The following is a 17048-nucleotide window of genomic DNA, read 5'->3' as shown; positions in this document are numbered from 1 at the left end:
CTATATAAAACATTAGTTTGGCCCCAGCTGGAGTAGTGTGTCCAATTCTGGGCACCACACTTTAGGAAGGATGTGAAGGCTAGACAGAGAGAGTACAGAAGAGATTTACTAGAATGTTTACAGGGATGAGGGATTAGTTATGTGGATAGACGAGAGAAGCTGGGATGTTCTCCTTGAGCAGAGAAGGCTGAGGACATTTGATGGAGGTACTTAAAATCATGAAGGATTTAGATAGAGTAAATAAAGTGAAACTGTTTCCAAAGGCTGAAGGGTCGATGACGAGAGGGCACAGATTTAAGGTGATTGGCAAAAGAACCAGAGGCGACATAAGGGAAACATTTTTTGCACATCAAATGATTCGGGATGTGGAATGTACTGCTCGATAGGGTGGTGGATACAGATTCAATACTAGCCTTCAAAAGGGAATTAGATAAATACTTGAAGTAGAAGAAAAAATGCAGGGATATGGGTAAAGAGCAGTGGAGTGGGACTAACTGGATTGCTCTAAGAAAGAGCCGGCGCAGACTCGAAGGGCCAAATGCCCTCCTTCTGTGCTGTACTATTCTATGATTCTATCAAGAGCAAAGCAAAGAATAACTCAAGTACGCTCACTCAAAATTATATCATAAAACAGCTACAAAAAACTCAAAATAACTACAGTTTCAGAAATCTATGTATGAACCTGACTGTTCTTTTAGTATAGACTTAAGAACATAAGAAATAGGAGTAGGCCATTTGGCCCCTCAAGCCTGCTCCGCCATTCAATAAGATCATGGCTGATCTGATCATTTCCTCAACTCCACTTCTCTGCCCACTCCCCATAACCCTTGACTCCCTTATCGTTTAAGAATCTGTCAATCTCCACCTTAAATATATTCAATGACCCAGCCGCCACAGCTCTTTGGGGTAGAGAATTCCACAGATTCACAGAGAAGAAATTCCTCCTCATTTCCATTTTAAATGGGCGACCCCTTATTCTGAAACTATGCCCCCTAGTTCTAGATTCCCCCACTAGGGGGAAGCATCTTCTCTGTATCTACCTTGTCCAGCCCCCTCATAATTTTATACTTTTCAATACGATCACCTCTCATTCTTCTAAACTCCAAGGAGTATCGGCCCAACCTGCTCAACCTTTCTTCATAAGACAACCCCTTCATCTCAGGAATCAACCTAGTGAACCTTCTCTGAACTGCCTCCAATGCAAGTATATTCTTCCTTAAATAAGGAGACACAGTACTCTAGGTGTGGTCTCACTAACGCCCTGTACAGTTGTAGGAGGGTTTCCCTCCTTTTATACTCCACCCTTGCAATAAAGGCCAACATTCCATTTGCCTTCCTAATTACTTGCTGTACTTGCATACTAACTTTTTGTATTCATGTACAAGGACTCCGAGATCCCTCTGTACCACAGGATTTTGTAATCTCTCTCCATTTAAATAATAATTTGCTTTTTTATTTTTCCTACCATCCACATTATACTCCATCTGCCAAACTTTTGTCCACTCACTGAGCCTATCTATATCCCATTGCAGATTCTTGGTGTCCTCTTCACAACTTGCTTTCCCACCTATCTTTGTATCAACAAATTTGGCTACATTACACTCGGTCCCTTCATCCAAGGCATTAATATAGATTGTAAATTGTTGAGGCCCCAGCACCGATCCCTGTGACACCCCACTTGTTAGTTTGCCAACCTGAAAATGACCCATTTAGCCCGACTCTATTTTCTGTTAGCCAATTGTCTAGCCATGCTAATATATTATCCCCAACCCCGTGAGCTCTTATCTTGTGCAGTGACCTTTAAGTGGCACCTTATCGAATGCCTTCTGGAAATGCAAATACACTACATCTACTGGTTCCCCCTTTATCCACCCTGCCCGTTACATCCTCAAAGAACTCCAGAAAATTTGTCAAGCATGATTTCCCTTTCACAAAACCATGCTGACTCTGCTTGACTGCATTATGATTTTCTAAACGTCCTGCTACAACTTCCTTAATAATGGACTCCAGCATTTTCCCAATGACAGATGTTCGGCTAACTGGCCTATAGTTTCCTACTTTCTGTCCCCCTCCCTTCTTGAATAGGGGTGTTACATTTGCGGTTTTCCAATCTGCTGGCACCTCTCCAGAATCCAGGGAATTTTGATAGATTATAACCAATGCATCCACTATCTCTGCAGCCACTTATTTTAAGACACAAGGATACAGGCTTAGGAACAGTCCGAGGCCACGACATTATTCAAATTAGTTGGCAATGTTGTTCATGTCATCATTTGGTGTGACCTATTCAAGTTTTTGTTCCAGTTAGACAGTGCCTCAGCTCAAAGGCATAGTTGAGGTCTAAAATTAGTAGTAATGGATGCAATCGCCTATAGGCTACACCACCTTCACACATCTGTTTTAGAAAGACTCACTCAAAAGCAGTTTTTAAAAAAAATCAAGTTTGTACTGTTCAGGACAATTCAACATCAAGCATCACATCACAAAATTTAAGCCCGAAACAAAGAAATGGTACCAAAACCAAAGTCCGACCCATTGCCTGAACATTGCCCATACCTGTGTGGAATAGACAGGCCACCATCGACTGCACCTTTCAAAGCTCCAAAGACTTTGTTGCCCGTGGTGGTTCTGGCAAGCCCAGCATCCAGATAGCAGGTGAAAGCACTAGGCTGTCCATCAATGCTTTCCACATTGTATTCATCACCGGTCACCTCCACCTGACCTTCATAGGTTTTGTCCAACCCAAATTTGTGAAGCAGCTTTTTAAAAGAAATGGACAAAACAAATTGTTACCGGTCTTACCTTTTTTAAAAGTAAACCCATAATAACTGGTTTTGCTCAGAGCATTGCCTTGTCTAGAATCAGGCTTTAACGTTCATAATTTAGCAATAGCTACTGTATATATTTTGGATAACTATATTACAATGTACATGGCATTCAAATTTCATGTGAAACATGCAGTGAAATGTTTTTCAAAATCCCTTTAGACAAGGTAGTGTGACGAGGGTCACAGTGGGTTAGAGCACTGCCATTTCACCAGGGGTGGGGAGGAGAAGAAGTTTGGTTCTGAGATTGGGGTTAAAGTATAGTGTTTAAAGCAGAGTAAAGGATGCTTTATTCTCCACCTGATCCATGTTGTAGCTAACTTGACATGGAAGGGTTTGATGCCAACATTAGGTCCCAAATCCTGCACAATATTCACCAAACACTTAAAAAGGTAACCATCTGCAAATGCTTCCTTTTGTGCCAAAAACTCAAATTAAAGAAAACCTATGTATGTGCATACGCAGTTTTGATACAAAAATATGCAACAGATTTAAGATTGAAAACTCAGATGCCGAATTTCAGCACCAGAGTGAGACAAGCACCAGGAGTTTTGATACTGACTGGAAAGACAGGAGCCATCATATCTTTGGATCAAGCCACAAACTTTGCATCTTTGCGACCAATTACATTTTCACCCCCATCCCCCAGGTCATGCTCAAGGTGAAACCAGATATTCCCAACATTGGCTTCCTATTCGATCCCAAGCTGAACTTCTGGCCCCATATATTCTCCATGACAAAGACCTACTTCCACCTCCTTGACTTCATCCACCTCCACACCTATCACAGCCCATTTGCCACTGAATACCTCATCCATTCATTGCTCAGCTCCAAGTTCAACTATTCCTCTTCTGATTGGCATTCCATTCCCCACCCTCTCTAAGCTTCAGCTCACCCAAAAATTCTGCCGCCCCATCCTATGCTGCATGTGGTCCTGCTCACCAATCACCCCTGTCCTTGCTGCCCTACATCGGCTTCCCCAATCCCCCGCCAACCCACCCCTTACCAGCTTCTCAAATTGAAAATATTATTCCTCATGTTGAAATCCCTTTAGAGGCTTTGCCTGTCCCCATCTCTGTAATTTCTTCCTGACGTACCATCAGCGTTCTCGCTCATTGCAACATCCCCAGCATCGAAGCACTGACCACGCTCAATCAACTCTGTTGGGCTGGCCACGTCGTCCGCATGCCCGATACGAGACTCCCAAAACAAGCACTCGACTGGGAGCACCGACACACCAAGCGCACCCCAGGTGGGCAGAGGAAACGCTTCAACGACACCCTCAAAGTATCCTTGAAAAAGTGCAACATTCCCACCGACACCTGGGAATCTCTGGCCCAAGACCACACAAAGTGGAGGAAAAGCATCCGGGAAGGCGCCGAACACCTTAAGTCTCTACGCCGAGAGCAAGCTGAAGCCAAGCGTAAACAGCGAAAGGAGCGCATGGCAACCCAAGCACCCCACCTACCTATTCCTTCAACCACCGCCTGCCCAACCTGTGACAGAGACTGTAGATCCCGCATAGGACTCATCAGCCACGAGAACTTATTCTTGTGTGGGAGCAAGTCATCCTCGGCTCCGAGGGACTGCCTAAGAAGAAAAACTTCTTCCAGCCCTACAACCTCAGAGATTCTTGGCCCCTAACCCCAGTTCAGGTAGAAAGCACACACTTCCATCCTCGAAGAGCCTCATCTCCGCCCTAGGTTTTGTAGCTCAGGTAAAATGGCAGATTTGGCAACTAAAAGCTCCTGTATATATTTAACCATTGCAATAAAAAGGAAGGCTTGCAGTTATATAGTGCCTTTGACGACATAAGCTCGTTACAGCCAATGAAGTACTTTTGAAGTGTAGTCACTGTTGTAATGTAGAAAAATAGGCCAATGCAAAGACCACTGTAAAACTTACATCCCAAACCTCACATTTTGTATTCTGTTGTTTATGACAAGAATCACCAGTAGCTTTACTACATTAAAAAGGAACACTTGGTGGTTAACAGTCATTAAAATCCAAATATTAAAGCTTCTAGATCCTTCCTATACAGAATCTGAACTAAGGAAATTGTTCCAACAAGTGCAACTAACCATCTCAGAAATAATCTCCAACAAACCAAGAGCCTTAAAATCATACTAGTAAAAATCCAGGGAGCTTCTGAACTTACCCTGCGGGCAAGTAGTAGACCAGTGCAATAAGATGCAGCATAGTTTGTGAGCCCAACTTTTATGCCATACTTGGGTAATTCATGGCCATAGGCAGCACATACAATGATATCACCCTCAATCTTAGCATATGCAATCTGTAAAATAAGAAGTCATATTTTTGCATATTTTTACACATTATAGAAACATAGAAATTTACAGCGAAGAAGGAGGCTATTCCAGCGCATCGTGTCCACACCGGCCGACAAAGAGCCGCACGACCCTTGGTCAGCAGCCCTAAAGGTTACATATAAACCTATGAACAATGATGGACAGGCAAAGAGCACTCAGCCCAACCAGTCCGCCTTACACAACTGCAACACCCCTTATACTGTAACATTCTACAATCCATCCCTTTACACACATTATGTAAAATCTAAATGCACAATTTATTTGCTTTCTGACAATAGCCCCTTTTAACACTGAAAAGAAATCCTTAATGCAAGTTCTTTACCTGGCATATGATGTCCCTGTTGGTGAATCGTACAATCATCCGGTACTTTGGAGTGTTGTACTTGTTCTTATCTTGTACCACCAAGCGTTTTCGTGCAAAGTAATCAGTCTTTCCCTCTAAAAATGGGAGAAAGAACATTTTAGGATACTGCCCCACCACTGATTGTAGGAACTTTGCGTATCTAAAGACGGTGTTGAAAAGTCAGGACTGACAGATTCCCCAATTAACTTGCCTCTCCTCCTCCTAAACTTCACTTGGTACCGCTTGAAGTACGCCTTGCTTTTCACAACTTTAACAAATCCCTACGGTTGGAAGAGAAAGAACACAATTAGAGTTATAGAATCTTAATGTGTAGGGTGAACGCATCCAAAAAGCAATTTTAGCACTTACCAAATTGTCACGTATGCTAGCTATTTCAAAAACATTGTCACTGTTACACCTATGCCAGTTTTCCTGGATCAGAGTTCCATGAACAATAGATACAAACGTGCAGCACCAATGCTCAGGGCTTCACTATACGAACATGAACAAAGAACATAAGAACATAAGAATTAGGAACAGGAGTAGGCCATCTAGCCCCTCGAGCCTGCTCCGCCATTCAATAAGATCATGGCTGATCTGGTCGTGGACTCAGCGCCACTTAACCGCCCTCTCCCCGTAACCCTTAATTCCCTTATTGGTTAAAAATCTATCTATCTGTGACTTGAAAACATTCAATGAGCTAGCCTCAACTGCTTCCTTGGGCAGAGAATTCCACAGATTCACAACCCTCTGGGAGAAGAAATTCTTTCTCAACTCGGTTTTAAATTGGCTCCTCCGTATTTTGAGGCTGTGCCCCCTAGTTCTAGTCTCCCCGACCAGTGGAAACAACCTCTCTGCCTCTATCTTGTCTATCCCTTTCATTATTTTAAATGTTTCTATAAGATCACCCCTCATCCTTCTGAACTCCAAGGAGTAAAGACCCAGTCTACTCAATCTATCATCATAAGGTAACCCCCTAATTTTTGGAATCAGCCTAGTGAATCGTCTCTGTACCCGTTCCAAAACTAGTATATCCTTCCTTAAGTAAGCTGACCAAAACTGCACGCAGTACTCCAGGTGCGGCCTTACCAATACCTTATACAATTGCAGCAAGACCTCCCTGCTTTTGTACTCTATCCCTCTCGCAATGAAGGCCAACATTCCATTTGCCTTCCTGATTACCTGCTGCACCTGCAAACTAACCTTTTGGGATAAAAGAGTTTCATGCACAAGGAGAGGGACTGGAGTGCATCGTCACGCCCGGCAACCAAATTTTAATTTGATTTTATGTTTTTAAGTTAATTTGTTTTAATTGCCGGTGCTTTTAGTGTCCCCCTCCCCTTTTATAGGGGGCACTTGGAAAAAAAATTCAATTCTGTGCCCAAAAAAAAAAAGGGCATTGTAAACGTTGGTGTTTCCCCCCAGATCGTGGGGCACGGTTTAATGTTTTTTGTTTACTCCTAAAAGAGTTTCATGCACAAGGACCCCCAGGTCCCTCTGCACCACAGCATGTTGTAATTTCTCCCCATTCAAATAATATTCACTTTTACTGTTTTTTTTCCCCCAAGGTGGATGACCTCACACTTTCCGACATTGTATTCCATCTGCCAAACCTTAGCCCATTCGCTTAACCGATCCAAATCTCCTTGTAGCCTCTCTGAGTCCTCTACACAACCCGCTTTCCCACTAATCTTAGTGTCATCTGCAAATTTTGTTGCACTACACTCTGTCCCCTCTTCCAGGTCATCTCTGTATATTGTAAACAGTTGTGGTCCCAGCACCGATCCCTGTGGCACGCCACTAACCACTGATTTCCAACCGGAAAAGGACCCATTTATGCCGACTCTCTGCTTTCTGTTCGCCAGCCAATTCTCTATCCATGCTAATACATTTCCTTTGACTCCGCGTACCTTTATCTTCTGCAGTAACCTTTTGTGTGGCACCTTATCGAATGCCTTTTGGAAATCTAAATACACCACATCCATCGGTACACCTCTATCCACCATGCTCGTTATATCCTCAAAGAATTCCATTAAGTTAGTTAAACATGATTTCCCTTTCATGAATCCATGCTGCGTCTGCTTGATTGCACTATTCCTATCTAGATGTCCCGCTATTTCTTCCTTAATGATAGTTTCAAGCATTTTCCCCACTACAGATTTAAACTAACCGGCCTATAGTTACCTGCCTTTTGCCTGCCCCCTTTTTTTAAACAGAGACGTTACATTAGCTGCTTTCCAATCTGCCGGCACCTCCCCAGAGTCCAGAGAATTTTGGTAGATTATAACGAATGCATCTGCTATAACTTCCGCCATCTCTTTTAATACCCTGGGATGCATTTCATCAGGACCAGGGGACTTGTCTACCTTCAGTCCCATTAGCCTGTCCAGCACTACCCCACTAGTGATAGTGATTGTCTCAAGGTTCTCCCTTCCCACATTCCTGTGGCCTGCAAATTTTGACATGGTTTTTGTGTCTTCCACTGTGAAGACGGAAGCAAAATAATTGTTTAAGGTCTCAGCCATTTCCACATTTCCCATTATTAAATCCCCCTTCTCATCTTCTAAGGGACCAACATTTACTTTAGTCACTCTTCCGTTTTATATATCTGTAAAAGCTTTTACTATCTGTTTTTATGTTTTGCGCAAGTTTACCTTCGTAATCTATCTTCCCTTTCTTTATTGCTTTTTTAGTCATTCTTTGCTGTTGCTTAAAATTTTCCCAATCCTCTAGTTTCCCACTAACCTTGGCCACCTTATACGAATTGGTCTTTGATTTGATACTTTCCTTTATTTCCTTGATTATCCACAGCTGGTTATCCCTTCTCTTGCCGCCCTTCTTTTTCACTGGAATATATTTTTGTTGCGCACTATGAAAGAGCTCCTTAAAAATCCTCCACTGTTCCTCAATTGTGCCACCGTTTAGTTCTTGTTTCCAGTCTACTTTAGCCAACTCTGCCCTCATCCCACTGTAGTCCCCTTCGTTTCTGACACAACTTCCTCATTCTCAATCTGTATTACAAATTCAACCATATTGTGATCACTCATTCCGAGAGGATCTTTTACGAGGAGATCATTTATTTTTCCTGTCTCATTACACAGGACCAGATCTAAGATGGCTTGCTCCCTTGTAGGTTCTGTTACATACTGTTCTAAGAAACAATCCCGTATGCATTCTATGAATTCCTCCTCCAGGCTACCCCGTGCGATTTGATTTGACCAATCTATATGTAGGTTAAAATCCCCCATGACTACTGCTGTTCCTTTTTCACATGCCTCCATTATTCCCTTGATTATTGCCTGCCCCACCGTGAAGTTATTATTTGGGGGTCTATAAACTACGCCGACCAGTGACTTTTTCCCCTTACTATCTCTAATCTCCACCCACAATGATTCAACATTCAACATCAAAGCCATTTGCACCCTAGCAACAATAGGGTTAAAAGGTAAACGCTGTAGGTACAGGTAGGTTAAGTCCATTTCACACGTATCCATTTATCATCTTTTGCATTCAACCAATTAGATTCTGCTTACTCTACTGTTGGGAAGCATGCACACAGGTTTCTGCAAATGTGCACTTGTGACCACCCTTAACCGATCCTACTCGTGAAATACCATATTTCCAAACAGTAAGTTAACAAAGTTACCCAAACTCACATTTACCGTATTTGAACGATGAACAGTTTGGTCAACGAAAAGTCATTTGGAGATGTCAGCTAGAAATCAGAGAAGCTTGCGCAAGGTTAATAACCCTGCATCTGTATCCAATCTCAACAGCTCAGGTGCTACAAAGAACTCTTATCTTATACTCAGAGGCCGGTTGTCAAAGATAGCAACACGTCAGACCCCGAGGTGTGGTACAAGAGTTTTTGGATGGGGAGTGAGAGTCTTGATTTTTAATTTCAAAAACGGCTAGCCTTGTTGCAAAGAATAGTAATGATCTCTCTACATTTGAGTGGAGACATTTCCGTGCTTATTTCCACATTTGCAATAATAATATCTTCAGACTCATTAGTTTTATTTCCTAAGGAACAAAACAATAAATGTTTCATTAGCACTAAACGAGAGAAAATTAGTCTTTATAGAAAAAGGTCCGACACTTGATATGCCTCAATCTGAAAACACATGATGGGAAATAAATTGAAAATTCAACTAAATTCCCTTTTTCATTGCCTACTTTCACCATCGCAAACACCATTAGGACTAGTTACATAAATGAGCCACGGTTTACAATAAAACTGAATAACTGCAGACACAAAACTCAATGTATAGCATTATTAAAAATAGTGTAGTGTTAAAATAATTGGAACTATCAAGCAGAGCAGACTGTAGGAATGCAATTTCCATCAGAATCGTTGACCAAATTGTCCATCGTTCAAGGAGTGAGGGTTTTGGGCTGGAGGTTACAGAAATAGGTAGGAGCGAGACCGAGGAGATGTGAAAACAAGGATGAGAATTTTAAAATTGAGATGTTGCTCATCATTGGTGGTCCCTCAAACGAGGATGACTTCCTTCCAGAAGAGTTCACAGATGTTTCAATGAAGGATCCGATATTCCAGTCCTGAACTCCAATTAAAGGGGTGGAAGATGCCTGTGCGTGGATTTTTTTAACGTGTGGTGACCGTTGCACATCAGCCACCACACGGACTGAACAGAGCTAGGCCTTTATCCAGTAGCAAGGATTAACCAGGACGACCGGAGATCTGCTCTGCTGCATGGACCTAGTGCGCACACTTATCGGCTCTTCTGGGCCCCGTACCCTCATTCGCTGCACCTTCGCCCACGATGTTCCAGTGCCCGGCGTTCCAGTTCTATTTATAGCCCCGACCTGCGGTGGTGTTCTCACACAGGTCGGGGCAGCCCACAATGTTCCAGGGCCTGGCCCTCCAGCTCTATTTATAGCCCCGACCTGTGGCCCACGATGTAGCCAATGTATGTCAGTGAAGACAGGGTGAATGGGACTTGGTGCGAGATAGGACACGGGCAGCAGAGTTTTGGATGACCCCAAATTTCTGGAGAGTAAAATGTGCGAGGCCAACCAGGAGTGCATTGGAATAGTTAAGTCTCGAGGTGATAAAAGACATGGTTAAGCAGCCGATGAGCTGAGGTAGGGCAGAGTCGGGCAATGTTACGGAGGTAGAAATAGGCGGTCTTTGTGGGGTAATGCATTTGGGGAGGGCTAACAAGGCAACGGCATACACATTAAATATTGGCCGGCGCATACACGATGTATGCTGTAAATTTCTATGATTCTATATGCGGTCGGAAGCTCAACCACATCAAATATAACATCAAAGTTGCAAAACAATCTGGTTCAAGCAGTTGTCAGGCAGAGAGATGGTTTCGGTGGCTAGGAAACAACATTTATGGTGGGGACCAAACACAATGGCTTCGGTCTTCCCAATATTTAGTTGGAGGAAATTTCTGCTCAGCCAGTACTGGATGTCGTCAGCGTACATGTGGATTCTGTGTTTTCGGATGATGACGCCGAGGGGCAGCATGTAGATGAGAAATAGGAGGGGGCCAAGGATAGATCCTTGGAAAACACCAAGAGGTAACAGTGCGGAAGCAGGAAGAGAAGCCGTTGCAGTGTGATTCTCTGGCTATGATTAGATAGATAAGAATGGAACCAGGTGAGTGCAGTCCCACCCAGATGGACGACGGCAAAGAGGCATTGGAGGAGGATGGAGTGGTCAACCGTGTCAAAGGCTGCAGACAGGTCAAGAAGTTCGAGGAGGGATAGTTTGCCTTTGTCCCAGTCACAAAGTATGTCATTTGTAACTTTGAGAGCCGTTTTGGTTCTGTGGCAGGAGCAGAAATCTGATTGGAGGAATCCAAACATGGAGTTCCGGGAAAGATGGGCACGGATTTGGGAGACAATAGCACGTTCAAGGATTTTGGAGATGGGGCGGGTGTTTGCAAGAACACAGAGGTCAAGGATTAGTTTTTTGAAGAGAGGGGGGATGACAGAAGATTTGAAGGTGGGGACTGTTAACAATGTCAGCTAACATGGGAGTCAGGAATTGGGCTTTCGGCAGTTTCGTGGGAATAGGGTTGAGGGAACAGGATCTCATGGACAAGATGAGCTCAGAGAGCGCATGAGGGGAGATAGGAGGGAAACTGAAGATGCGATTTTGGGGCTAAGGCAGGGAGGGAAGCGGCAGAAGCAGCTGAACAAATGTTATCAATCTTAGTGACAAAGAAGTCCATGAATTGGGAGTTTTTTCCAGGGGCAGACACAGAAGGAAATAGGGTTGGGAAGGGGGATGTGGGTGGAGAGCGATACAAATAAGTGATCAGAGATGGCCTTATCTGTGATTGACACGATGGGAGTAACGAAGCCACGTGAGATGGCAAGTTCAAAGAGTGACCGTGAATATGGGTTGGCCAGTTTATATGGAGGGAAAGATTAAGAGAGGAGAGAAGGCAAGTGAACTCAAAGCAGAGAGCATGATGAACTTGCCTGGATGAGTGCAGCTCCAACAACACTCAAGAAGCTTGACACCATCCAGGTCAAAGCAGCCCACTTGATTGGCACCCCATCTTTAAAACATTCACTCCCTGCACCACCGGCACACTGTGGCTGCAGTGTGTACCATCTACAAGATGCACTGGAGCAACACGCCAAGCTTTCTTCGGCAGCAACTCCCAAACCCGCAGCCTCCACCGCCAAGAAGGACAAGGGCAGCAGGCGCATGGGAACACCACCATCTACAAATTCCTCTCCAAGTCACACACCATCCTGACTTGGAAGTATATCACCAATCCTTCATTGTTGCTGGACCAAAATCCTGGAACTCCCTCCCGAACAGCGCTGTGGGAATACCTTCACCACATGGACTGCAGCGGATCAGAAGGCAGCTCACCACCATCTTCTCAAGGGCAAATTAGAGGGGCACCAAATGCTGGCCTTGCCAGCGACGCCCGCGTCCCATGAACACAATAAAAAAAATTGAGATGGAGTTTGAAATCACCGACAATGAGAAGTGGCTTAGTGCAGAGACTGAGGGAGGAAAGCACTGAAGGTATCTCAGTGAGAAAATGTTTATGGTACTTGGTGAGGCAGTTCAGAATGAGAATTTTAAATGAGGTGAGGGGCCGGAACAAGGCAAGATGCTCAGAGGAGGAGGAAGTGCCAGAGGAGAGACAGACTGGGAGGGGCAAGTGGTGGAGGGTATAGCCAGGTGGCGAGGTTTCATTTAGGGGAAAGGTGTCATCATACCTCAGCCAGGTTTCCGTCAAGGCCATGATGTCGATGCAATCATCCACGATAAGCTCATGGTTGGCAAGGGCATTGTTTGCAAGCGAGCAGACATTCTGTAGGGCTAACCTACTGCCAGCATCCACAGGGTCACTCCTGGCAGGGATGAGTGGGACAGGAAAGAGAGTGGCAAGATTAGCTCCCAGTGGGCGGCAAGCGAGTTGGGATGGGGAAGCTGGTGTTGCTGCTGGTAAGGAGGCAGAGTCGAGTACCTCAATGGGCCCTTTGAATTATGCCAAGCGAGTCACAGAGGGAAGCTGTAGGCTTATCCAAGAGGGAGTCAAGCCTGGGACGGCAGTCGGAGAGTTGGAAGGGTGAGGAGTGCTGAAGGGTTGAGGTAGAGATTTGGGAGGGCAGAATACCCGAGAGAAAAGTGAAAGGAGGCATGACGTCAGGAGAGAGGCCTAGGAAGGGTAAAGAGAAAAGTAAAAAAGGAGGAGGTGGAAATAGCAGTGATGGGCTTGGTCCAGTTATATTGGTTGATGGGGGAGTTTTTTTGCTTCATGTAAATAAGATCTTTCCAACTTGATCACTTTTGGGAGTAAGTGTGAGGGTTCAGTTCAGACTGAAATATTGCCCAGTAGCTGTTGTCAAAAGGCAAGTTTAGATGGTCTTAAAGGAGGGAGAGGTGCAGAGACAGAGACATTTAGGGAGGAAATTCAAGAGCTCAAATAAAGCTTCGTGGCACCAATATACAATTTAAACACCCTTTCAAATGCTAACATTTTCTTTCTCCCCAATTTAAAATAACTATCTCAAGACCAGCACCTTTGCCACACCTCAATCAACACCATGCAAGTTAAAAACACTCTCCTATTTTATGAGCATCTGGTTTAGCATAATACTAAATCCAGATACTCTGTCCCCAGTAATATTTAAATCAGGTCTTCATGTTGTCACAGTATCTTCAACAAACAACTTTTATTTATACAGCACCTTTAACGTAGTAAAATATCCCAAGGCGCTTCACAGGAGTGTTGTAAGACAAAAACAAATTTGACACCGATCCACTTAAGTAGAAATTACAACAGATGACCAAAAGCTTGGTCAAAGAGGTAGGTTTTAAGGAGTGTCTTAGAGGAGGAAAGAGGCGGAGAGGTTTAGGGAGGGAGTTCCAGAGTTTCAGGCCAAGGCAGCTGAAGGTACGGACACCGATGGTTGAGCAATTATAATTAGAGATGCTCAAGAGGGCAGAATTAGAGGAGCACAGATGTCTGGGGGGGGGGGGGGAGGGTTGAGAGATTGGAGGAGATTAGAGAGATAAGGAGGGGTGAGGGCATGGAGGGATTCGTAAACAAGGATGAGAATTTTGAAATCGAGACGTTGCTTAACCAAAAGCCAACGCAAGTCAGTGAGCACAGAGATGAAACTTGGTGCGAGTTAGGACACGAGCAGCCGAGTTTTGGATGACCTCAAGTTTACATAGGGTAGAATGTGGGAGGCAAGCCAGGAGTGCGTTGGAGTAGTCGTCTAGAGGTAACAAAGACATGGATGAGGGTTTCAGCAGTAGATGAGGTTAGGCAGGGGCGGAGACAGGCAATGTTATGGCTTAAATCTGCCGTTGAAAATATTGATGCTTTTTTAGATTTTGTGGTAGTTTATTTCAGACTATTTACAGGAAGCTGGACTTCACTGCATGCCTCAGTTAATAGGGTCACTAACAGATTTCCTAGTTTATGGCCTTGTCCGAGGCAATGTGATTCTGATACAACCCCACCACTTATAACGGGTGGCTCATGCAACCGTGATCTGTCCACTTTACGCCAGGTCTGGTATAACGGGCATCACATGCTAAACCAAGTTGTTCTCAGAGCGTATTTATCTCAGCCAATTACTCGGGGGAATCTGTGAAAGTATTCCTAAGTAGATGCACTGTAAATAGTGAATTATGGCCTGAACCAGGAGAGTCTGTGGCTCTGACACTAACTCCAGTAAGCATCGACTTACTTTCCAATAAAACACTGGTCTCCAGCTGTTTCTGCCCAAAATAAACGGAGCACTAAAGGCACTATAACTGGCAAGTTTGAAATCAACGCTAATGCAAATGGTTTTCACTTTCTGGCCGATTGTTTTAAACCTGGTCATTTTAAGTGGCAAGGACTGTATATCAAGTAAGTTTAAAAATTTGAAAACAAAAAGTTGGCAACAGTAAAAGTGACCATGAAGCTGTTATTGTAAAAAAAATCTGGTTCACTAATGTCCTCTAGGGAAGGAACCCTGCCATCCTTACTTGATCGGAGTCGATGTGACTCCAGTCCCTAACATCATCATCATAGGCAGTCCCTCGAAACGAGGATGACTTGCTTCCACGCCAATAAAGGATGAGTTTACAGGGGTTTCAATGAAGGATCTAATATTCCAGGTCCCGAACTACATCCTGAAGGGTGGAAGATGCCTGTGTGTGGATTCTTTTAACGTCTGGTGGCCGTTGCACACCAGCCACCACACGGGCTTGACAGAGCTAGGTCTTGATCCAGTGGCAAGGGTTAAAGCAAGACGACTGGAGACCTCTCTGCTGCACGGGCCTAGTCTGCACACATATCACAGTGTGGGCTGGTCTGTGCTGCCCCTGGGCCCGAACTCACGCCTGTCCTGGGCCCCGATCACATCCTTAACAATAACCTAACTTGCTATTCAGTCACAGCAAACCACTTCGGGATTAGCAATACAGATTACTCTGTTTATATTCAGGAAGTGTATCCCTCATCTTTAAAACTTTGTAAGATCATAAGAATTAGGAGCAGGAGTAGGCCGTACGGCCCCTCGAACCTGCTCCGCCATTCCATAAGACCATGGCTGATCTTCGACCTCAACTCCACTTTCCCGCCCCGTCCCCATATCCCTGGATTCCCCTCGATTCCAAAAATCAATCTCAGCCTTGAATATACTCATCGACTCAGCATCCACAACCCTTTCGAGTACAGAATTCCGAAGATTCACAACCCTCCGAGTGAAGAAATTCCTCCTCGTCGGTCATAAATAGCCGACCCCTTCTCCTGAGACTGTGCCCCCTAGTTATAAACGTTCCAGCCAGGAAAAACAATCTCCTAGCCTCACATTATACTAAAGTGTCCTCAAAATATTCCATGTTTCAAGCCCTCACCAACTTAAGACCATTCTATTGCACTAACTGCACCAAACTTAACAAAACTGCAGAACATACTTTGTTCCCCAATACCTAAGAATGTCACTCTCTTTCTCTCATAAATACATGTAGGTTACAGTTTAAACAATCTGACAGGCTAACAAATTGAGCCACTGGGCAAATGAAAAAAATATATACACAGCATTTACACGGTGTCTATGATGGTATGGAAATTGCACTCACACCTATCGACTTAAAGGACTTAAAATTCTTGCAAAGTTGGTATCAAACGTCAAATCAGACGATTAAGTTTTTGTGCAGTACAGCCCGAGAGCCGAGGCCTAAGTTCAGCACAGGACTTCCCAGGACAGGCATCTATTTCATCCCAAGTGATTTAGTCCAGTGTGTAGTTATTGCACGGGTAAATGCAACAAAAACCCAACCAAATGCAAATGCAAAAAAACGCACTAGTTTAGCGCGCAACATTTCCTCCATACACAGTGCACTGAGCAGAATCTGTGCTGCCCAATGGCCACGTTGGAACAGGGACAACAGCCGACCCCGCCGACAATCGAACGCCATCCTGCGCAACACGGCACACGGCTCGGTTTCTGAAGGATCTGTGCAATCACTGCAGCTCTCCGCTGGGAGAATCGATATGTATGTTGGGGAACTACTAACCATTTTTAGTAGATTTTACCCTCTATCACCCGGGACCCAGGCGATTTTCTCGGGCAGGCAAATTCCACCTAACTGGGAAAAGGCCGCTCATGATGCGCATGTGCGGCACGTAGACTTTTTTTTGTGTGTTGCAAAGTTCTGACAGGAAGATCCTCGGCTTTATAAAATCTGCTCTATAAAGAGCACAGCGCCCCCATACGTACAGGAGGACGCTCATACAGCTAAAAGCCAAAACAATCACACCCAGTGAACTGAAGCGTCTGCAAAGATAAGACCACAAAGTATGGTCCAAAAAAATACTATCTGCACAACAATAGCAACAACTTGTATTTATACAGCACCTTTAACATAATGAAACGTCTCAAGGCGTTTCACAGGAGTATTATGAGACAAAAAAATTGACACCGAGCCACAGAAGGAGAAATTAGGGCAGGTGACCAAAAGCTTGGTCAAAGAGCTAGGTTTTAAGGAGCGTCTTGAAGGAGGAAAGAGAGTTAAGAGGCTGAGAGGTTTAGGCAGGGAATTCC

At 44.3% G+C, this 17048-nt stretch overlaps 1 protein-coding gene across 1 annotated transcript in view; it reads right to left on the bottom strand.

Annotated features, from left to right (window-relative positions):
• The window catches only part of LOC139268447 (large ribosomal subunit protein uL18A), a 29680-nt gene extending 13052 nt beyond the window's left edge, over positions 1–16628 (bottom strand). Inside the window, exons 1-5 of the mRNA XM_070886603.1 lie at positions 16522–16628; positions 5707–5776; positions 5475–5590; positions 4984–5118; positions 2557–2759 (exon numbers count right to left, since the gene is read on the bottom strand). Coding sequence (XP_070742704.1) covers positions 2557–2759; positions 4984–5118; positions 5475–5590; positions 5707–5776; positions 16522–16524 — 527 coding nt within the window. The 5' untranslated portion in view covers positions 16525–16628. The remainder of the gene's footprint in view (positions 1–2556; positions 2760–4983; positions 5119–5474; positions 5591–5706; positions 5777–16521) is intronic.
• Between the last annotated feature and the right edge of the window lie 420 nt (positions 16629–17048).

The sequence above is a fragment of the Pristiophorus japonicus genome, chromosome 8 (assembly GCF_044704955.1).
Source record: "Pristiophorus japonicus isolate sPriJap1 chromosome 8, sPriJap1.hap1, whole genome shotgun sequence".
NCBI lineage: Eukaryota > Metazoa > Chordata > Chondrichthyes > Pristiophoridae > Pristiophorus > Pristiophorus japonicus.
Note: the sequence above shows the minus strand (reverse complement) of the source record. Positions and strands in the feature narration are given on the sequence as shown.